Source organism: Myripristis murdjan, chromosome 16, assembly GCF_902150065.1.
Source record: "Myripristis murdjan chromosome 16, fMyrMur1.1, whole genome shotgun sequence".
Classification (NCBI taxonomy): Eukaryota; Metazoa; Chordata; class Actinopteri; order Holocentriformes; family Holocentridae; genus Myripristis; species Myripristis murdjan.
In genome coordinates this window covers 12448611-12471743 of record NC_043995.1, presented here as the reverse complement: position 1 = coordinate 12471743, position 23133 = coordinate 12448611, and the positions used below count along the sequence as shown (strand labels likewise).

The 23133-nt window shown below is 41.8% G+C and overlaps 2 protein-coding genes across 2 annotated transcripts; one reads left to right on the top strand and one right to left on the bottom strand.

The window, feature by feature from the left end:
• Positions 1-428: 428 nt before the first annotated feature.
• Positions 429-5219, bottom strand: fbxo43 (F-box protein 43). Its single transcript, XM_030071543.1, has 6 exons — positions 5063-5219; positions 2929-3822; positions 2028-2819; positions 1732-1834; positions 1317-1511; positions 429-1095 (listed from the first exon to the last, which is right to left on the bottom strand). Exons 2-6 carry the CDS (start codon positions 3747-3749, stop codon positions 844-846), a joined length of 2163 nt encoding a protein of 720 aa, XP_029927403.1. The 5' UTR covers positions 3750-3822; positions 5063-5219; the 3' UTR covers positions 429-843.
• A 724-nt stretch (positions 5220-5943) lies between these two features.
• On the top strand, positions 5944-23110 carry spag1b (sperm associated antigen 1b). Its single transcript, XM_030071643.1, has 18 exons — positions 5944-6101; positions 6376-6535; positions 6686-6808; positions 6890-6960; positions 7278-7390; positions 7542-7647; positions 7872-8002; positions 8112-8218; positions 8781-8916; positions 9958-10410; positions 12837-12936; positions 13970-14122; positions 15291-15448; positions 16907-17048; positions 18871-18997; positions 19156-19317; positions 20654-20977; positions 21362-23110. The coding sequence occupies exons 1-18, from the start codon at positions 5959-5961 to the stop codon at positions 21488-21490; spliced, it is 2838 nt and encodes a 945-aa protein (XP_029927503.1). The 5' UTR covers positions 5944-5958; the 3' UTR covers positions 21491-23110.
• Positions 23111-23133: the final 23 nt, after the last annotated feature.

The window sequence follows — 23133 nt, the reverse complement described above, 5'->3', positions numbered from 1 at the left end:
ATTTGGACACATTTGGCCAGCTAACGCTGCTCACCAAACCTTTCAGTGTAATTACAGACACACTGCACGTTGCTATGGAAGTAGGACTCTTTCAAAACACAGGGGGCAGTAAAAGTTTAACTAAGAAAACAAGTTCAGAACAAGTTTGTTTCCGCCTCTTATGGGGAAACCTGAGAAATGCTGCCATTCCTTAATTATTATTTTATTCCTTTTTCCAGATTTCCTTTTATTGTTACAATTTAAGGTAACTAGCATGCAGGCCAAGTTGAATGAGAAGACACTGTTGCAGTTTGCAAGAAATAATTCTAACCACTAGATGGCGCCAAAGGTTGACAAATGAATTTAACAAATTTGCTCAAAGCTGAGCTCAAATCAGAAGTGAATCACAAATCATTTCATGAATGACAATGACAGAAGGAAGACAAATATATTTTAAAAAACAATTTTATTTAAAACTATCTGAGAACACTGTACAATCATAAGTGAACAAGATATAAGACATGGGTAAAACCTGAGGATCTCATAAAAGAATTTAAAAAAAAAATCTGTACAGTAGATCAATTTGAGTCTGTGGGAGAAAGTGCTCCACCGATTTCAATCACTGCTGGTGAGACCTCTTCCACATTCATAATTAAAAACATAAAAGTGAGTCTACTGAAAAAAGAGACAAAAATTACAGTACAAAGACATGCAGAAAGGCACAAACACATCAATGGGCAGACAATTTGTCCTTGAGTATTGACCAGATATCAGTATCCTCGTTGCCATGCCTTGCCCACTCACAACCAGACTGCAAAGTGACGCTTGATCAGCATGAGGGAATAAAATTCATCCTCCGCTCATTCACAGTCTCCTTAGGTTTCGCTTACTTTGAGCGCTCCCTGGAAGAAGTGTGTCCTTCTTGTTGCGACGGATGGCGGAGTGGCTGCCACACTCTCTGGAGCCGTGGAAAGCACACAAGCAAGCTGTGCAAAACTGGAAACTACAGTCAATTCTGCTGCACACTGCCTCTCTTTTAACTGAGTGACACCTCGCTGGATGCTGGCATCGCGGGCATGCTTTGAGGCACTCATCATTGAAGAGGGTTTTGGCAATCTGGTTGGAAAGCAGAGAAATTGTTTTATTTTTCCTTTTTTTTTAACCTGAAGTGAATGATAATTACAATAACATGTTTAACTGCAAATTTTCTTGGGCATTCCCTTGTATAAGCTAACAAGATGATCAATTGCTTTTTGTTGTGCAATAATAGTATGTCCACATCTTTAGTTGTAAGATTTGAGGAAACTTTCTGTCTTATCTCTGATTTCTCAACTCACCTGCAGGAACTTATCCCGTTTGCTGCTGCTGCCTGAATGTGAAGCGCTGTGCTGTAATGGGGTTAAAGTGCCTTTTCCAGACTGCGGGGTGCAGTAGCTTGAGGTCCTGGACTGGGCCTGGACCGACTTGAGGACAGACCTCCTCAGCAGAGTCAGTCTAGTCTCTGCATCTGGGACGTGGACAGCACCACCAAGCTATAACACAACAAAAAACATAGGAAGAGTCAGGACAACAGAATTCATCACCAGCCTCTATCAACCCTGACAACCTGGACAGAAGTAAAACAATCATTATGCTAGATAATTGAGGCAGCCAAACAACAATGAAACAATGGACTTTAGTAACTTATGCAAACGTGGGACACAGTACGAGTTGTATGTGTCACTGTCCCACCTTTTCTAGCAACTCTCCTACCTCAAGGGCAGCCTCCACTTCATTTAGGTGAAGTCTTCTCCTGTGGCTGGCCTGCTTGTCTTGCTGGATGATTTCATTCCAGCTCTTGCACACCTGCCCAACACTGTCAGAGCACCACGAAATGCATAAATAAGGTGTTTGTTTGTTTGTTTTAAAACAACCTTTACTTTTGGGAAGTAATACAGCTGCACTGAATTGTAGATGTAAAACACAGACAAAAAATGAACATGTGATAGAGATTTGAATTTGTACAGCAGTAGAGAGATCCCAGTTTCGTGCACACATTCATGCCTCACCTGTAGACATCCTCTGAGGACAGCTGACCAAGTATGACAGCCAGGATGTGCCTCAGGTTCCTCTTCTTCAGCTCTGTGAGGATATCCACTTGCCCGAGGCCCATCTTTCTGCCGATGAGTCCTGACAATGGCATGGTAGTCTTGAGTGTAACAGGGGTCTCTGCCAGTGATGCCGCAGACTTCAGCTGCTCCTCCAGACTTGGACTCTGATCAAGTAACATCTGGGCTTTCCGCTGGCACATGGCATGAACGAGCTGCAAAGCTGGAGTCAGTGAGAGATTGACTGGCGCCTTCCTCAGGGGAGTAACATCTCTGGAGGTAGAGGCTGTGCTGCAAGGTGTTATGTTATCTTGCTTGGCTATGGCTGACCGATGAGGGGTGACATAGTCTTGCTTCATGGAGATCCTCCCAAGCGGGGTCACAGCATTACCTAGTTTGCCAGAAGTGGCACTGAGAGGAGTGGCATTGTCACCAAAAACATCATCCTCCTTGGAGACACTGTGGCAATGGTGACTATGTTCATTATTTCTCTCCGTCAAGTCAGCAGCTGTACAAACTTGACTGATGTTTCTGATGTCTTCCTCAGACTGAGAGCCCCCCTCTTTAAGCGTGGAAAGCCTGTGCTGGCGCTGCAAACGGGAGCGCCGCTTTATCTCTGCTGGATTTGGGGTTTCACAGTTTCCCTTTGAGGCAGAGAGCAGCAGTTCCTGAAATGAGCCGTCATGGTCCACTGACGAGTCCTGGGATTTGTCAAGAGTCAGGGAACTAAAACCACTGTCCTCAGACACGGACCTGTTTGATGACAGGTAAGAGTTAAAACACATGCCTTCGGGCAAATGCATTTACTATGAAAATGTGCAGAAAATGTGAAAAACAAAAAAAAGTTCTAAAAAGCACCTACCTGTTGTATTTAGGTGTGAATGATGGTGTGTTTAGCACACTAAGACTCTCACAGAGATTGACTCCAACACTGTTGACTGGTGTTTGAGGGTTTTCCTTAGACAGGGCAGGCAGGAGTTTTCTCAGGCAGGGGGTCTCAGTAGTGAGTTGTTCAGAGGAGATAATGCTTTCATTGAGATATGTGTCAGACAGAGAATCCTTCCTCTCAAAACTGGAGAGGTCACGGCTGTTGTGTTTACCATCTTGGAGAGTGGAGGTCCTCACCTGAGAGAAGAGGAGGCGACGTTTCCCACCGGACAGCGGCACATCCAATTCAGATTTCAAAGTGCTTGATGCTAAAGTTCCCAATATCACAGTGTCTGGAGAGTCAAAGCATGCACTGAAACAAAGCTCAGACCCAACACTGCAGGAACATTCAGTCCTCTTAGTAGTGTATGGCGATCTTGTGCTGTCAGTTTTAACATCTGTGACAGATTTACATGTGAGAAGCCTGCGTCGCAATGTGGCATCTCTCTTTGTAAGTTTGGGAGTTTCACACCAGCCGACTGTTAATGGCTGTTGTAGCCCCCTGAAATCTTTGTCTAAAGATCTGACTGGTTCTTTTGTCCTCTCCTTCTTTGGGGTGACAGACAACTGGAGGTTTTCTTTAGGTGTTTCATTGAACTCCTCTGAAGACAAGGACCAACGTGGATTATACTTGGTTCCACTGGCACTCCGTGGGCTGTTAAATAAACCGGAGTAGCCGCTGTCAAACGAGACTCCATAGCAGAGCTGATTTTTACAGCTCTCGGGGTAGACATCCAAATCAGGGGTGCAATTCATCCTCCTCCCCCTGTGTGCACTATTTGTCCAAAACACTGTTCAGACCAAGATGTAGTCAAGGATGCCAAGTGACCTGTGAAACACCCATAAAAGTTAGTAAAACTCATGATTAACAGACACTTCAAAACCCAGGCTGACACTGGTGTTACTATCTAGTCAACAAATTACGCAATATATTAGAAATAAATAAGTAGCATTAAGTCCTACTGTTATGAAAGCGAGAAAACTTTCCAGAAAAAATGAAGTTATCACTTTAGACCGTGTTTCCACCTGACGGCTGGGGAGCTAAACTAACTAGCTTAAATGCTGCCTGCCTTGCTGGTTCTCTTTCTGCCATGATGGACTCACTTTATGATAAAAAATGAAGGTCATGCAACACCAAGAGGTGTCTTAGCTGTGAGTCAGTCGCTTGTTCTCCTGGCACAGACGTGGTTAGCTTGGTGAAGCACACAAATGGCCGGTAAACTCAGCTGGTCCAACACAAAACACGCTCAGCTGTTCCATCAGCGTTGCCATGTGAGCGCGTGCGCTTGGTTTAAATGCCCCGTCGCGTGAGGGGCCGCCGGCTGGGATGCCGCTTTAACCGGAGCTGCAGCCGCCAAAAACAGCCAGCCAACCCGGCCGGACCCCTGGGACCTCAGCACCACTTACAAACTACCAGTGCTGACAGTGTTGTTGTCTCAGAGCCGCTCTGCAGCTCAGCCGCTTAAAGAAGCGAGAGCATTAAAACAACTGTAGGCCCTTCACACAAGTTGCTCATAATATATCTTGACAAACAGCGCACCGAGAAAAGTTTTGGTGCGCTGTCGTGAAACTAATTTAAAGACTTTAGTACAGCATTTAAGACCTGCCAATGCCTTGTGTTCAACTAATAAAACTTTTTTCAAGACCTTCTGGCTCCCACTCACAAAACATACAAATATCATCAAGGACAAAATGTTTTCTAAGAGGTAACATGAAATTTTGCAAATGTATTACACACAATTTATGCCATATATTGCAAAGCTATCTAAAACCTAACTGTTGGGAAGGTTATAGTGCCAAACTCGCTTCAAATATTTAACAATTTAATGCTTCATATTTTATTTTGTATCCTCGTTAGAGTTCACTTTTCAATTCAGCATACTTCAAATACACCAAGCAGCACTTATGTTAATAAAAGTAGGAAACTTGACAAGCAAAGGACAGCGTGATCTGGCGTTAGCTTAGCAAAACAAGCGCTGCTTTGTATTTGGCTCCATAAACACGACTGTTTTCATAGACGACAAATGTCGCCATCCAAAACTGAAATAAAACAGGCTAAAATGGCTTACTTTTATATGTAATAGGGCTAAAACAAAGGCTGTGGAGTCCAGTCGGCAGTCTTGTTTCATCAGGTCCAGGTCTCAGGCCTCAGCTTGCACCCACAGCCGCTCTCTCTGAGCTACATGTTCCTCCGCTGGCGGCGCAGCGGCCACCTTTTCAAATTTGGAGCGCACAGCGGCTCGTGTCACGTGCTTCCGCTCGGAAAGCAGCTGGCACGAACTGCTGCCTGCTACTATCAAACTTACAACATTGTTAAAAAAAAAACTACCTAAAACTGTCAAACTGTACTGAAAAATCTTTAGAGAGGAATGTGTTGTATTTTTTTCTATTCTGATTTTATATTAATGGAAACCGTTTTTTCCAATATTGTCATTTATCAGAATTTTAATTTATTCGTTTTATATTTATTTTGATTTATACCCCTGTATCTTTGTATAACATTATGTTGAACACATGTCTGAAAATTTTGTATTTTTGAACATGTTTTCAATAAAGATAAAAAAAAAAAAAAAAAAAAAAAAAAAAGGAGTTGGGCTTCCGTGTGGTCACTATGGCAACAGACTCCGCTTTTGTTGACGAGCGCATTAGCCGAAGTCAGCCAGCAACACAAGCAACCCAGGTAAAACTATATAACGCTGTGTGTAAACCTTTTCAAACACTAGTGTTCAGTAAATAGGACCAGTGTTGAAGAGAGTGCTGTCAGATTAGTTTATATAGATCCTCAGAGCACATGAGACGGTCTGACTGAGCTTTCACCAAACTTGTTGTCAGATACACAGCCAGTTATCGTTACATCAGCTAGCCAACTCTCACAGCCAGCTATTCATATTTCTCTCTTTTGTCCTCATAACTAACTAATTTATAATCCAAAATTACAAAATGTATAGGTTCTTTCGTCCCAGCCATGAATGCAGAAGCAGTTTCCTCACTTGTAAACTCAGCCACGGCTGATGGTCGAGGGAAGGTCCCTGTGGAGCATCTGGACTATGGCTACATTGGAAAATGCCAAGATGTGAAATACCTGGAGAAGATTTTAAGAGTGCTGAGGTAAAAAGTCTCATACTCTGCTCAGGATTTAGCTGGTGTTGTCTTTTTGTCAGCTATTCACTTATTCAGACCATAATCACTGTCAGCAGGGGGGATTCTTTTGGCATTATTGGAAATGGCATTCATATCACATGTTAACAATGATATAAGGCTTAAATTGCACCCAAAGCTGCCTGATAAAAGTGACTGAAAATATGGGTTAGGATACAAGTAATTTGGAAAGTAATTTGTTCAACCACTGTTTCATTGTCAAATAATGTTATTTCTGTCAAAGGTCTGGAGAAGAGGGTATATACCCTGATCTGATCCAGTTCTGTGAGAGTCACCTGGAGAGACTGGACCCTGGGAGCCGAGCGCTCAGGAAGGAGAACCCCGTGGCCACAGCAGCCAGCCTCTCTACAGATGAGTGGAACCAAATCATTGGTGATCTTAAGGTAGGCCATACTCTGTGGTGAAATGTTTCTCTCATAAATGCTACTGAGTCTCTTTCCCTTTTTCTGTCTAGGTGTTTTTCTCCAATAATCTATCCATAACACTAGATCATTTATTGTTCCATTCTTCTGTTTGTTGGTTGGTTTTTATAGACATGGCAAGAAGAAACCAAAGACACTGAAACATCACTGAAACAACACTCAATGTTTAATGACATGAAAGCTGAAAATATGCCAGCTGTTCGAGGCTTAAATTGCTGTGTCCCACTCAGTCAGGTAAGACTATATTTCTGACTGTAAACTTCTTAGACTGTCTACATGAAGAAGATTCTCAAATGAAGTCTAATTTAATCACAGAGCGCAGTTACAAAAGAAAAGAAGAATTGTTCAAAGAGCACTGTACCACGCGATTACCGAGAATGGGACAAGTGAGTCATCTTTGTTTCTTCATGCATATTAGATTCAAAAGTAACATATATATATATATATATATATATATATATATATATATTTTTTTTTTTTTTTTTTTTTTTTTTTTTATAGTAGCCACAGGCAATGAATGTAAACATTTTCTCAAATCACCCAGTTTGTAAAAAAAAAAAAAAAAAAAAAGAAAGAAAAAAAAATCCAGGCATCTTTAACTATGAGCATGCACAGTGATTGAATAGTCAACGTTGTTCAGCTCCAGAAATTATGGAATTATGGCATCTCCTTCCTTCTAAATGCATTGCCACTCTGTTTTCAGGTTTGACGTGGACAAAGAATGTGAAAGAATTGATGGGAATGATGCCAAGCAAGATTCACCTGTCAGAATAAAATCTGACTACCCCAACATTAAAACCAAAGTGAATGCATCAAGTAATGTTTTCTGTGTGACATATGTTATACTTATGTTGTTGTCATCAAGTTTTTTTTAGCAGTCTACATAAAACATTAAGCTTCATGACGTGTGTGTGTGTGTGTGTGTGTGTGTGTGTGAAATGTGTGGTCTATTTTACAATACACCCAGCACTGACCCACCAGGAGAAGCTCCTCCTGTCTCAGCGTGAAAAGAACAAAGGCAACGAGGCTTTCAGAGCAAATGATTATGAGGAGGCAGTTGTATACTACTCCAGGTCAGAGCCTTTTAACTTAGAGCTCACTTAATCATTTTATTTCTCTGATGGGGATTATGTCTTCTTGCCTGGCACTTAATGATCGCAACCTCTGAGTTTCATTAAGGATGCACATTGAGGTTCGATTTAATTCTACTTTATTGTACCTCTGACCCGTAGTGAAAGCATTTGGCCATTAATCTTATCGTAAAGAGACACCTTCTATGTCTGGCCTTCCATTACAGGAGCATATCCATTATACCAACTGTGGCTGCATACAACAACAGAGCCCAGGCAGAGATCAAGCTCAAGCACTGGCACAATGCCATGAGAGACTGCCAGAGGGTGCTGGAGCTGGAGCCAGACAACATAAAAGGTGCTTTCCTAGTCAGTGGCTTGCTGATAAAGTTAAAACATACTATCAATACAATCTTTCTAGTACAGTAGTATCATATGCACAGTTAATGTTTATTTCTCATCTGCAGCACTGCTACGCCGGGCCACCATCCAAATGCACATGGGCAACTTCCAAATGGCTGCTGAAGACCTGAAGATTGTGCTTCATGAAGAGCCACAGAATGCTGCAGCTGCTGTAGGTGATCCAACCTCAAACTGAGCTGTGAAGATTATTCTGCTCTGTTAGTGCAGTGGCCTGTTTGCCCAGTAGGGGTCAGCTGTTTTTGTTTTCTGAGATGAAGAACAGATAACAGATCCCAGCTGCTTTAGATGTGAGTATGTAGTTTTCATCAGCTGGAGAGTCATGTAGCTGTTTCAATAAGAGTTTGCATTCAGGATTTGTTTTCCTGTTTCACTGGTCATTTTACAGGACACTGTTGCTGTTGTCTTCTCAACCTTTGCCAGCAATTGTAGTGCAAGTCAATGAGGAAAACTGTTTCCCTCAAAATCACACACAAGCCAGTTTAGCTCAGTCTGGAACCTGTGGATAATTGTAATATGAGCAAGAATATCACCATTATTGACTTACATTTGTGTGTAACGGCCAGTGGCTTGGTTTCCTTCTGTCTTGCACTATCACTGCTGACAAATACCTGGAGGAGGCCGCTGCCATTTTCTCAAAAAACAAATGAATGGAATTTCAGTTTATGGTGGATAACAGGCTTTTGAAAAAAACATTGTTTGAATTTGTGTTTTAGAATCTTCTGACTGAAATTGATAAGAAGATATCAAAAGGCCAACCAGAGCAGGAAAACAAAGGCAAGAAAATCCTCATCCAAGAAGTAGAGGAAGAAGAGGACAACAATGATGAAGATGAGATGATAGAACAGACTGGTGAGTTGGTTTGAACCCCTCAACAGTCAATATGTATGTCCTTGATTTACATTTTTCCTCGTAGAATTTAGTGCTAAATGAACCAAGCATCCAGGGAACAGGAAATCAGTTTAACTTCAAGCTATTTTCCTCTAATATATTACAAACACAATGAGGGCAGTTTAGATTATATGATGTTTCTAGAGGAAATTATTTACTTTGATCACTCAGTGAACATGTATGTTTGTATAATGTATTCTGTAAGATGTGTATGTTTTAAGTAGTATTTTTAGGGTTCTAATACGATAAACCAGAAAATGATTGTCTCACCAAAGCAGTGCATTGGATAAGCAGGCCCATACTATTAGCTTGGACATTGTTGCCACTGATCCCAGACAAGACTGCCAACTAAAGAAAGAGCTTAGTACAGTAAATCTGTAGCTGCCTGGTTGCTAAAATGATTTAAATGCGCTTGCTTCCCTTACTAAGAAATCATTGCATTTACCAGTCCCATGTGTAATAAATTGCTTGACACTCAAGGTAAAATATATGTTTTTTGTATTCTGTGTTTTTACAGCCCAGCAGTAAATGCCTATCTGTTTGCACTTTGGATTATTAAAGTCCCCATTGTAAGAGCCTGGCAGAGGATTTGCCCTCTAATCCACTAGTAAAATCATTCATTGCTCATGGTATATGTGACACAGCTTCAGCTTATTGGGAAGTCATTTTTACCAGAAACTCCACTGTCTCACATGCTACTGAGAGAGGAAATCCCCTTACTGTCTGTGATGTGACATTTCATAGTGTGTGTATGTGCTTATGTGGTGTTCACCCCACCCCCACTCAGTGCCTTTGTAATTCATGGTTGAGAGTGACTGCTTCCTGGAACTCCCCCTTTCATGTGTTGTGTGTGTGTTCAACCCTCCCCCCACTGTGATGTAACTACTGACTGCATCCTGTGGGTGTGTCTCCACCCCTCTTCTCCCTCTCTCTCTCTCTCTCTCTCTCTCTCTCTCTCTCTCTCTCTCTCTCTTCCTCTCCCTCCCTCCCTCTCTCTAGCAGTTCGTCCGGTTGAACCTAGCCAGCCTGTGGGAGGGGAGGAGAGCGCGGCTGCTCCTGCTGAAAGGGGAGACATGGGAAACGCACAGAAAAAGTCCCATGGTAGAGGGGAAGGGGGCCCGCACAGTGATTCCAACCACTCTCATCATGGACACTGGAAGAGCAGAGGCAACTCAGACAAATACAAAGTATCCCAGGAGTCTCCAAGTAAAGTAGTCAACGGAACGGGCAAGAGAGGCTCGACAGCGTCACTCAAGGCTGATCAAAACAGCAGCGGCAAAGGAGCTCCAGCTGGAGGAAATGCAGGAGGGACTGTCAACCTTGATGCCCCTTGTGGAGCCCTGCCCCCACCTCTGGCCCGGCTAAAGAATGAGGGGAACCTGTTCTTTAAAAATGGACAGTTTGCCGATGCGCTGGAGAAGTACTCTCAAGCCATTACCGGCTTCACAGATTCAGGTAAAGTTGAAGTGTCCTCATGGTTGGTGCTGTTTTTAATAGTTCTGCTTTATATGACAGTTCAGTGGATGTGATGTGTAGAGAAGTTAACACGTGCCACTGTTTCATATGCTGACATCAGTATGGCTTAAACTGTGTTATACTGTGACAGCAAACAAACGCCATCTCATGTCGCTTATGAACATTTGAATGAATTTGTTTAACAGTGTTTCAACATAAACATCTATGACACCATTTCCTTCAACAGGGCAATGTCATTATGAATCAAATGTTATGACCTTGCAGTTATAATAGCTGTGTGTCCTTTTTATTTTTGTTGCTTTATTATAGCACAGAACAACAGAAATCATAAAACAACAAAATTTCCTCGCTAGCCTGCAGTTGACATCAGTGTAACACAGTGGTAATAAAGTCTCAAAAAAGAGCTATCAAGGTGTTAAGACACAGAGGTTCATGGATATATTTATTGTAATACCTCTGTACCTAAGGGGACAGAGTGATGCGTTACAGTGTGACTGTTGTGGTGTGTATGGACAGTGTTTCTGTTTTAGCCTCAGCACCGAGCTAAGCCTCTCAGCTCAGGTCTTTCCAGGTCACATGACTTCTGCCCACTCACTGTGAAATTGAATCTGTGAGACTGCAGCTGTAAATCTGAAAGAGAAAGTGTGTGTGTGTGTGTATGTGTGTGTGTGTGTGTGTGTGTGTGGGAGGGGGCGCTCAGGCTCACCCACCACCAACTCTGTCTCTTTCTCTCCGTCCAGTATCTGTATACTGCATGCTTGTCAACATGCACTCATTGCCCATTGTGCTCCCCTAGTGTGTGTGTAAGTGACTGGATATTATCCTCTGTCCATCATCTGACTGATGCACCGAGGCCTTCATGTAATTCAGATAGACTACGGTCTTGAGCAGAGATTTCGGTACACTATGAACCCTTTTAGCTATTTTAAGCCGCTTTATCACATGCTAGTGTAGTGTGGGAAATCTGGTATTTCCAACTGACTCACTATAGCGCTGACTACCAAACTGTTTTATCAGTCTTTTCCAATTCTGTTTTTTGTATTCATCATCAGAGAAGTGTGTTTTCTCTATGACTCTGGCTATATGTAGCCTACGCCTGCAGGAGGACAGTTGTCTCCACAAATGATTCCTGCTATGTGATGCAAATTTATACTGACTGACTACACATTGCAAACCATCACTTTAACCAAGTATACTTAATTTCCAGGGTCTCCAATTTGATCACTAACAATGGAGACTCGTGTTAGGGTGTGCATCACGTCCATGTGGATCCCCTGGTCCAGGCCTTCTGTTTGCACCACTATAAACTGTGTTCTGACTGAATGTGAGCAGCTGCTGAAATATTGGACGCCACCATCATGCACTACCACACTGTGTCATCACCCATAATCTAATTTGACCTGATGAGGTGCCATGCTAAGCTGGCCCTACTTACTGTAGCTGAGGCCAATTGCTTTATGTGTCATATCTAGGTCTATCTGTCTTGCACGCGTCAATGATATTGGTAATGAAAAGCTGAGTTAGGGAGGGCGAGAGAATAGACCTTTTACACAGCAGCCATTTTGACATGACATAGCAGGTAAAAACAGGTGTTGCTAATAACATTAGTGAAGGTTTTGTTCCATGTAGGTCTAGTATTGTGCACACTGGCTACCTGGAAAAGCTAAATGGAACAGTCTTCATTAATGTCATTTTTATGTTTACCCAGATATTTCATGTGAAAATGTGCAAAAGGCCTGTTGGGAAGAAGCTGTGTGTAGTTAGAATGAATAAAATGGTTTGACAAAGTTTTCCTTGATCCTCACCTACATTCCACATTAACCATTTGTCAAGGAAGAAGAAAACATATTTCAGCACCAGTGTAATGATATGTTACTGTAAAAGTAGTGTGAAACTTTTAAAGAGGGAGAGCGGTGTGTTGTTTGTGTGTGTGTGTGTGTGTGTGTGTGTGTGTGTGCAGTGCTAGTGCAGTATTTCTAAGGAGAGGGTGTTATGTAAGAACACAGATGTATACGAGTCTGAAGTTCAGGAAAAAACCTGATGTTTTCTTTTTCTTTTTTTTTCTTTTTTTTTACCACCAGGTGTTTGTGAGGGTCACACTCACATTGGTGATGCATACCAAAGATTTCCCCATGTCCTTCTGTGACACCACTGCCATGTTTCACTTCCCCCATGCCCTCAATGTCAGGTCATCCAATAGCCATATTCAGCCATTTTACCTTCAGAAAACTATAAATGATTCATAACACGAGAGTTTTTTTTTTTTTTTTTTTTTTTGAAGACCTGCTTCAGCATGCCAAGACGTTCTTCAAAGCCTGTTGCACTTTTGCCAGGAGGGATTGGCAGACCACAGAATTTCTGAGTTGTGCTTCTAATCTATGGTGTTTGTCTCTTTTCTTGTGCAGGGATTCATAGTCCAGAGGATCTATGTATTCTGTATTCTAACAGAGCGGCTTGTTACCTGAAAGATGGCAACAGCCAAGACTGCATACAGGACTGCACAAGGTGAGACTATCAGCAGTACTCTCAGTAAGCCAACTAGCCACAATCAATTGCTCTTGAAACTTTATGGCATTGTACACAACAATAAATCTTGAAGTAGAACCCTTAGACTGTTTGGCAACACAAGCAATAAACCAAATCCTTTAATTCTTTATATCAGCCTCATAACTTGTGTGTGTGTGTGTGTGTGTGTGTGTGTGTGTGTGTGTGTGTGTGTGTGTGTGTGTGTAAGTGGAGGGCGGAGGAATGTTAGCTGTGGGTGTGACCCTGGTTTTCAGGTGTGTTTTTCCTTTGACTAGGTACTTGTGCATGGCTAACTTCTATCTAGAGAGCTTTGTGTTTTAACATTCCTCAGCATTGGACTTAATAGTATATATGCTGATGTGGGTTTCAGGATGTAGACATCATTAAAGGGTAGACTGTAGAGTCTTGAGAGGGAACCACAACAATTTGCCTAGATCTTGTCTTTTAAGCAGGATGATTTGTTGTTAGAGAATACATGTCACATTAGACCTGATTTATGTGAACTAGCATGGAGAAAAAAAGCATGCTTGGTTTTTGTAAGGGTTTATTGAAATAGCTCACCACCATGTTTTACAACTTTTGCTCCCAAACATTTTATGGTTAGGATTTGCCTGAGGGTGTGTTGTAAAGGATTTGAATTAATCTTTTTGGAAGCAGTTTTAGAGGCAACAAAGCCTTACTTGTTTTTCATCACAAGACACACACACACCTATTAAACCTTGATAAAACTTCATAAAACATGATGGAACCTCCTGAGTGAGATGTTTTGGGTGTGGGACATTCGGGTTTATTCAAACAGGCATGTACAAGTTGTGTGTTTCTCCCAAAGCACAACACAAATACACATACATATGGACACAAACACACACCCAATCTTTGAAATCTATCACACACAATGACTCCCGCTCACACAGCACCACGCAGCCAGTATTCTCAGACAGCAGTGTATATAGCAGAGGCAGCAGGCTTGATCCTTTCCTCCTGTCTCATCACATCTATTAATACCAACCAGAGCCCTGGAGCTGCAGCCGTTCTCCCTCAAGCCCCTCCTGCGCCGCGCCTTGGCTTATGAGTCCCTGGAGCGCTACCGCAAGGCCTACGTGGATTACAAGACTGTCCTGCAGATAGACATCAGCGTGCAGGCAGCACACGACAGCGTCAACAGGTATTAGCCTTCACCTCTCACCTCACCGTCCTTCAGCTGAGAGGCCACAGAGGGTAGAGAGTGGAAAGCACAGAGAAGAAGAGCCGCCTGAAAGAGTTTCCCCTTTCAAATCCATATTTTTGCACTGTCAACTCATGAAAACAGTGCTCAGCTCCATCATGATCAAAATGCTGTTGTGCTGTTTTTTTCACAGTTTTAGAATGACAGTTTAGCGACGTAACCACTCGATTTCATTCACTCTGTCTGCAGCTTTGTCAAAGTTGCAGACTATTCTACCAGCCACTCTATGGTTTCCTTAGTGGCCTTTGACGCATTCCTAGCAATAGATCAGTTTTCCCAAGATGTTCTCCAGAACGAATGAAAGGGCCTTTTATACCAGAAGCTGCTAATCATTTTAATGATATGCTGTAGGAGCTGCATTACTTTGTTTTTAACATGTCACACTTCTGAATGTGATTTTTTTTTTTTTTTTAATGTACTTACGTTGTCATCTATGATTTTGCTTTCATTTGTTGTGAGGTGGCCTAACAAGTTTCCGCCATGGGAATTAATAATGTTGTCAATCAAGCAGTCATCTGAAGTCAGCTCTCAGACAGTCCTTTTCTGTCTGCAGGTTTTATTGTCAGATTAATGATGTATGGTGTTTTGTTACCATGTGATTTTCCAACCTTTGTTTTACCCCACATAATGTTCATTTTATCACTGTTATAATCTGAATGCTTGTCTGGAGCATCCAAAGGAGCATAATAAATTAATCTGAAGACTAGAATTAGGAGAAAAAAAGAGGACAAACGTACAGCCAAAGTCTAATTAGTGGTTTACAGATTTAACTTGTGTTGACAAGCAGCTCCAGCTAGAAGCTCATTATGGCTCTCAGACTCTCAGAGTGTTCTCTCTCTCTTACGTAATAAGGAAATTCACCTGGGTGTCGTGTCTTCAGGAGTATAAGAGGAAAATAACTGAAGGGCCTCGTTACAGTTCTGAATATATCTACTAAACTGAACAACACTGCAAAAATACATGCAAAACCCTAGTAAAAAAAAAAGTACAGCCTTAATTTTATATATGTATATATGACACTGACCCACACAGAGATGTATCTGTGTGTGGGTCAGTGCCTGTGTATATTCTTTTTGCATGTGTGTCCTCATATGATGTCCTCCTCCAGGATAACCAAGCTTCTAATCGAGCAAGATGGTCCAGAATGGAGAGAGAAGCTTCCAGAGATTCCCCTGGTGCCTCTGTCCGCTCAGCAGCACCGCCGAGAGGAGCCGCCAAGCGCCGAAGTCCTCCAGGCCCAGGCAGAGAAGGCTGCCAGAGATGCAGGTGTGTGTTAAAAGCTGTAATCCAAAATATCGGCATATTAATAAATGTTAGTTTGACCAGTCTTTAGCACCTTTCGATATAACAAACAGTGATTCCACCTACAGAAAGTTCATGAAAGCTTTTACATTCAGTGTCTGGTAGGCTTTTCAGGATAAAACATTTGCCACACAGGAAGTCATGTGTTTTACTTTTCCGACAGCAGGAATGGTGCTGCTGAAGAAGAAACAGAAACAGAAGAAGATTATTGTAGTGAAGAAGAGCAACATACACACCTAAATCTCATGCAGAAGTTCAAATTTCATCATCAACACAGCATCCTAGGAAAAAGGCGACGTACTGCCAAGTAGTTTATTAAACCATGATAGATTCTCTTAATGGACTGTAATAATAGATTCTCTTAGACCACGCTACATTGTTATAGTCCTGCACTCACTGTTTATTGTAACTATCATTACTGAAGTCACACTAAAGTTAGAAATAAGATGTGATGTGGCTTAAGCTGTAATAGGAGTTCAGATGAAGTCAGTAGTTTAATACTGGTTTTGGTTGCATCAGATGTCACCCCCTTTGAGGTCATCTGCCCTCCATCACTTTTTTATTCACCAATAAAAAAGAAATACAATGAAAACATTATAGGAGGGAAAATATTAAGAATAGTCCAGTATCAAAATGCATCAACTTTAACATATGCATCTCAACCTTCAGAGAGTTCATCTGGATGAATTAATGAAGTTTTTACATTTATACTTAATATACATCACTCGTCATCATCGAGCCACTGAAATAACCTTCAAGCTTCATTGACTCTGAGGTGGTGCTATTATAATTGCTTCCATTTTAATTACTTGCACACAGACACGGTGTCTTTCTCGCTCTGTCCTTAGCGCTCCGTCACTCATCCCCTGAGATGGGAGGGAGATGCTAAAGGCCTAATCTTAATAAGAGTGGACTTGTCACTGCTGTTCCCTGACCATGCAGTTTCACCAGCCCCAAGGCCGCACTGCAGCTGCTATTTTTAAACTCTGATGGAAGAACTGAGCTGCTGGCACTGTTTTTTTTTTTTCCTCAGAAGACACTATTGAGCAGATTGATTAGCCCTCAATCCACACAGTGACTGATCGCTGACTTGACTTTCATGCCTCATGTCCAGCTAACCTTGCATTAATTTGAGGGGTTGAAAGCCTCTGGCTTCATAACACACATAGTTGGCACATACTCTTGTTTTTCACAAAGAAAGAAAAGGCAGACTAATCAAATTTCATTGTGTGTGTTAATGCAGATTTGTTACATTTGTGTTCAAAAGGGTTTTAACTGTGGCAGTGAGGCTAACCAAATAAGTATTTACCACTCAGCTCTTTCATTCTTTGTTTTTTTGTTTTTTGTTTTTTGTTTTTTTTTTATTTTAGCTATTTATTTATTGATTTATTTTGCTTGTTTGTTTGTTTTTTTGTCTTCCAGCAAGGAGAACAGAGGTTCTTTTCACATCTTTGAAGCAAGAAGGGAATGACTATGTGAAGAAGAGCCAGTACCAGGAAGCTGTGGGAAAGTACAGTGAATGCCTTAAGCTGAAGCCTGAAGAATGTGCTATATACACCAACAGGTTAGGGGCCCTGTCACACCTCAACATGAAACAGAAACCATCAAGGATGTGGTTACTTTCACTTCTGTCCAGTCCTCACTGAAAGGGAACTGTGCACCTCGGTAACTCTTTTTTTAGTTTGTGGATTCATTTTCAACTGGGTAATTTCAAACCTTTTTGCTGTGTCTTAAATGAAAGATCATTCATCACTGGCTTGGTGGCCTGTGGATTTGAAATGGCCTTAAGGCATCTGCATTTCATACCCTCTCGATCACCTGTCACGTTTCATAACTCATTAAAGGGATAGTGCACCCATTTTGTAATATTTGATATTATGTCCCTAACCCTTAGGTGTTATGTAGGACAGTAATGGTGTTATGTTCCTCTCATCGTTACTGAGCACTGGATCCTGGCTGGATGCTCCAAATGTCAACTGCCACTGTGTATTTTTTTTTTTTTTTTTTTTTTTTTTAAACGGTCAAAAAACTTTATGTCATTACAGGCTGTAAACATTCTTCTCCACATCATCAAACTAAAACCTTGTTGACCACTTTGAGTTGATTAAGGTGGTCATCTTTAACAATGTTAGCTGGGGGGAAGTCCACCTCAATGGCAGGAGGCTAACAGTTAGCATTTGAAGCATCCAGCCAGTATCCAGCACTCAGTAACAATGAGAGGAAGATAGCACCACTACTGTCTTAAGTAACAGCTAAGTAAGTGAAATAATATCAAATTTTTCAAAATAGGTGAAACACTCCCCGATGAAAATAACTCCATTCATCAGCTTACGCTCAAGCTGCCTTGTAGCTCATATCTGTGACATCAGGCAGACCATCAGCGATACCGAATTAGCATGCATTGTTGGTGAAGTGGAAGAGAATGGCCAAGGTTCAGGAAACAGCTGCGAGCTTTATATACAGTGGCATTTTCTCCTTTTGACAGGACTCATTATAGCCAGTGTTGTTATCGTCTTCCATCTAGAGAGACATGCAGCACACACATTGTACACAGAAGGCCGGTCTGACTTCATTCTTTCTCAGTCTCTCTCTCACAGTCAATGAATTGTTGACCATGTTGCAGAGGAAACATCGCACATTGTACTGTCAACATCAATGATTTGCTCCCATTGTGTATGTGCATGTGTGTGTATATGCACATATACTGTATATGTGCTGTGTTACTCCTGAAAGACTTTGTATGCACAGCCGCACCAGTGCAGAGTAAACACACATCCTACAGCCACGCACCTGCCGTCGACACATAGAACAGAGCTCACAATGAATTCATCAAGAAAAAAAGAGAATGAAACTGTTTATGTGGAGCAAGTACATAAATAAGATGTACAGTTGTCCCTCGCTATAACGCGGTTCACCTTTCGCGGCCTCGCAGTTTCGCTGATTTTTTTTAGTGCAATTTTGCATGCTTTTTTTTTTTTTTTTTTTTTTTTTTTTTTTTTTTTACAGCGCATTGTGTTCTGCGTCCTGATTGGCTAAGGGACTGTAGACCATTGTCAATCAATCTCCTCCGTGCCGTGTCTCCTGTACAGTATAGAATGCGTTCATTCTATAATACTGGACTTATTATTATTATTATGACACCTCATTTATACACATTTTATATATGTACGCGTTATTTGGTGAAGATTACAATTTCAATGCTTTCTTCCATTTTCCAGGTTTTATGACTGTCCAAATCACAGTCTATTAATTACAAAGTGATCATCCTTTCAATAATGCACCAAATGAAATTAGGTGACAAACAGAATCATTAAATAGATATCTTAGGTGAAGTGTGTGTGTGTGTGTGTGTGTGTGTGTGTGTGTGTGTGTGTGTGTGTCCACAGAGCTCTGTGCTACGTGAAACTGGAGAGGTTTGCTGAGGCCAAACAAGACTGTGACGCAGCACTGAAACTGGAGCCAACCAATAAGAAGGCCTTCTACAGACGAGCCATGGCCAATAAAGGCCTAAAGGTGAGGGGAGCTGGCCACAAGCAGAGAGGGCTGAGTGGACGAGATGAAAATTGCTTAAAATTTGCCATCCTCCCTGGAAATCCAATTTCTAATCATTTTCAAGTTTGTGATGTTCTGTTTGTGAACGTATGAAGTTTCTTTTGTCTCGCCCCCCTCAGGACTACCTGGCGTGCAGCACTGACCTGCAGGAGGTGCTGCAGCAGGATCCCAGCGTGCAGGAGGCTGAGCGGGAGTTGGAGGAGGTCACTGTGCTGCTCAAACAGAGCCTGGCCGACGCTGCCTCAACCACCAAACCCAGGAAGACCGTCCCGATCACTGAGGTAGCAACACCAGCACCCATCAGCACATGGCAGGTTTTCAGTGGGACAGGTTGTGTTGTGATGGATTTTTCATCTGTTCTTAAGATTTTCAAAGCTGGAATCAGCATGGAAAGTCAGATTTTCTTTTCAACTAAGATTGTTTTTTAATTCATAAAAAAGGCAAATGCACGCTTAGACTTGAATATCAGATGAAAGATGTTTGAATGACATGCCTCACAGAGATCAACAGTTCTGAAAACTGTAGCCATTTCTGGAAGAATGCAGTGAACTTCAATAAAGAGCAGCAAAAAATATGGAAAGGTCCATTTCAAATTCTCCAACTTATTGAACAACTTACTTAGCAGTGCAATCCAAGTCTTGACTCTTCAGTTGTATCAGGAGTTTGTCCCAAATTAGTGTAATAACAGCAAAACATTGATAACCAATCCACTTCCACAAAATACCTTGTGCACAAGCACCTGTGCGCATCCTGTATTTTCACCAAATTAAAGACCCCGCCTCTGTCTTGTTCAATATCTAGGAGTCCCAGTCACTCCACTGACTAGTGTAGCTGAGCCTGACCTCTGACCTCACTGTAGTATTCCTCTTCAAGGACGAGAAATACTACAGGGAGGTCAGAGGTATCTTGTCCAGGACTCAAACTGGTCACTGATGTAGATGGATATAGGCCAGTGTGGGGGCTGTGCACTTTCTGAAGAAAGCATTCTATTTTTCTTCCAGCTAAGACAGACCATGAGCAACAGAAGGAATGTCTTTCACTGTGGGCTCGTCACAGATGTTGTCTAAAGCTGCTTGATCAGACTGTGCTAATTTTACATGAGCACAACTTGTCACCACAATGATGCAGTAAAGCCCGGGCCAGTCATGATCTGAAATGTTCACAAGAATACAGGGAAAGACAATTAATTGACTAAGTGTCAGATGAGAGGAAATTTTGAATTATGTGCAAAGAACATCTTTTTCACAGTAGTCATTGTGACACAGAATATTAATGACATTAATTTAGGTTCTGTTCCATTAAAGTCTAACAGAGCCATTGTCCTGGTGTTGCTCATGCTGACTCACTGGAAAGGCTCTGCTGCGCTGAAATGGAACAGAGCCTTAATTAATGTCATTAGTAACACCTTTGTTACCTGCCTCAAAACAACTGAAGTGAAAAGGCTCTACCATGTTGAAAGAAATAGCCATAAAAGATGAAATGAGCAAAGTGTTAGCACACTCCTTAGCTTGTTGATTTGATACAAAAAAGGCTAGTTCCACCTGTTAGCGCTGCTTCCTCTATTATTCTGTCTCCAGGGGTCCATTTTTACTGTCTTACAAACATCATCTTCCTCAGGTTGAAGGTGATGAAGAGACAGCAGCTGTTTCCACCACGGAGAGCAACAGCACAGGAGAGGACATCACCATCAACCTGCAGCCAGCCAACGCCTACGAGTTCGGCCAGGCTCTGAACGCGGCTCGCTGCAGGGGGAACATGGCAGCCTGCGCTGACTTGTTGGCCTCCACTGCCCCGGAGACGCTGCCCCAGTTCCTGAGCACCCAGCTGGACGGACACACTGTCAGCTTCATTATGCAGACACTGGACTCCCACCTCCTGGAAAAAGACCCCAACCTGGTGTACCAGCACCTCAACCACCTGCACACTACCGACAGGTTCTCGGTAAGAGAGGGAGTTGTTTGCAGGAACAGATTTCTCATCCCGTTCAAGAACTAACTATGTGAAACTGAATTGATTTAACTCTGAAACCCAGGAGTTTGTGGGTGGGCCTTTGTTTTGAAAAGTTTTATTTAACCCTTTTATTTTTTTAATTTTTTTTTACTATGATTTGGCTGATTTCCAGTAATTGTTTCTTGAAGTATCTTGAAGTTAAGTTTACTAAAGTTAAGAAAAGTGAATCTGCTTAGGTTTGAGAGGGTTGAGAGGGTTAAGTGGGTCTGTAACTTTTTTTGTTGTAAATGATATTAGACAGAGACAGAGAGTGTACCACAGCTCACAGGATTTAGTAAAATGGACGCTCCTGACGTGGCTGTCCTGTCTCTGCAGGTTGTGCTGATGCTGCTGGAGAAGGACGAGCGTCGCCACATGACTCAGCTGTTTGAGCATCTGTCTGCAGTGGAGAGCACTCAGTTCACTAAGAATGATGTCCAGAATCTGGCAAACAAATACATCTGACCCTCCCGCTCCCCTCTGCTCCCTCCCACTTGAGTTACCACGACGACACCTCAGATCTATGCAAAACACGGCACAAGTCCTCAGCTCATAAGGGCAGGAAGCTGCAGAGTGTGCCCTGGTCCCCAGAGCAATACTATGGACCACATTCATTCTACTTGTCTCTATTTTTTTCTGATCACTGTATATTTCACCAATCACATAAGGAATACATTTTTCTCTCCAAAGCATTTTGCTATTCAGACATACTTTTGTACCACCACTAACCATTTGCAATGTAGGCCCTGCAACAGTTAATGTTTTGAGTGTAGGGTCCAATGTCCACATTGCGTAAGGCCACCACCAAATGTTTCCCTACAGGCTGCTCCCATCTGCTCAGGATAGACTCAAGTCCACAGAACTGACAGCAGTGGTCTTTGAACCTTGTCGAGGCTTTCATATCAGTCATGCAATAAGCACGACTACAGGTAAAGCTGCTTGGTCGGAAGAGCTCTTGGAAATGATATTCGGTTGCATGTGGAATATTACATAGGAAAGCAGTAAATAATGGCATTTGCTACTGAGCTAATAACTATAATTAAGACATTCCTTGCTGAAGGAGAAAACCATATAGTTACAGCAACGGTTATAAGTGTCCATTGCCTGTTTGTAAGAAAGAGTAAGCCTTTTGTAAAAGAAGCATGGCGTCTGTACAGTATGATGTCAGTACCTGTTGAACTGTTGGAACTATCTACTGACAGTGTTGTAGTGGGAGAAAGACAGATTTTTTTTTAACTCGGATTTGATTTTGTTTTTCATGTAATGCATGTAAAGCAATGCGCTGATCAGATTTTGGGTTACACTAGGAAAAAAAAACTCTGCTCTAATGTAAATTCACTCTGTAAGACCAGCTAGCAAATCTTCGTAAAGGTATGGCATGATGTCATTCCTGTATTTGCTTACCAAATGTAAGGCTGCCAGTTATTGCTCATATGCACATTAATGTTTAGCTCATTGCAGTTGGACATGCAGCCCAGCACACTGGAGAGAAGCAGCATCTGTATGAGATGTGTGCCTTGGATTTCTGGTCAGGGGGTGACTGTTTTGTCTTTGGTGAGCATAGACAGGCTCAAGCTGCTCCTCAAGGGAGAACACATTTGTTCAATAGCTGTCATTAAAAATTTAACATGGTTTGGATTCAGGCAAAGCAGCATTGCAGATTTCAAACTGGTGTCCATGCTCACAAATGTCTTAACAGCGTGTCATCAAGTCAGGAATTCATATGAATGAATAGTTTTGGTTTACTGTTGAATAGCTGCTATCCAAACTTACAACTGGAGGCTCTCTGAATCCAAACCATAGATCTATTTTTTACATCTAATCAATTCTAAATGAATGTATTGTGTTCAGTTCAGGGAGACAAGCTGGGAGCCAAGAGGCACTACCTGCATGTTCTACAGTTTCTCCACACTCTATTTCAGTAGAGATTTACTAAAATGTTGTTTTAAAGAGTCACAAAGGTTTATTTATCAATAAACTCAAAAATACTTTGTAAAGGTGTATTTCTCTATGCTATAAATAAATAAATATGTAAATATGTTATGGATAATGAGTTGAATAAAGACCAAATAATGAAAACTTTAATTTCTCAAGACCGTGAGACTAAT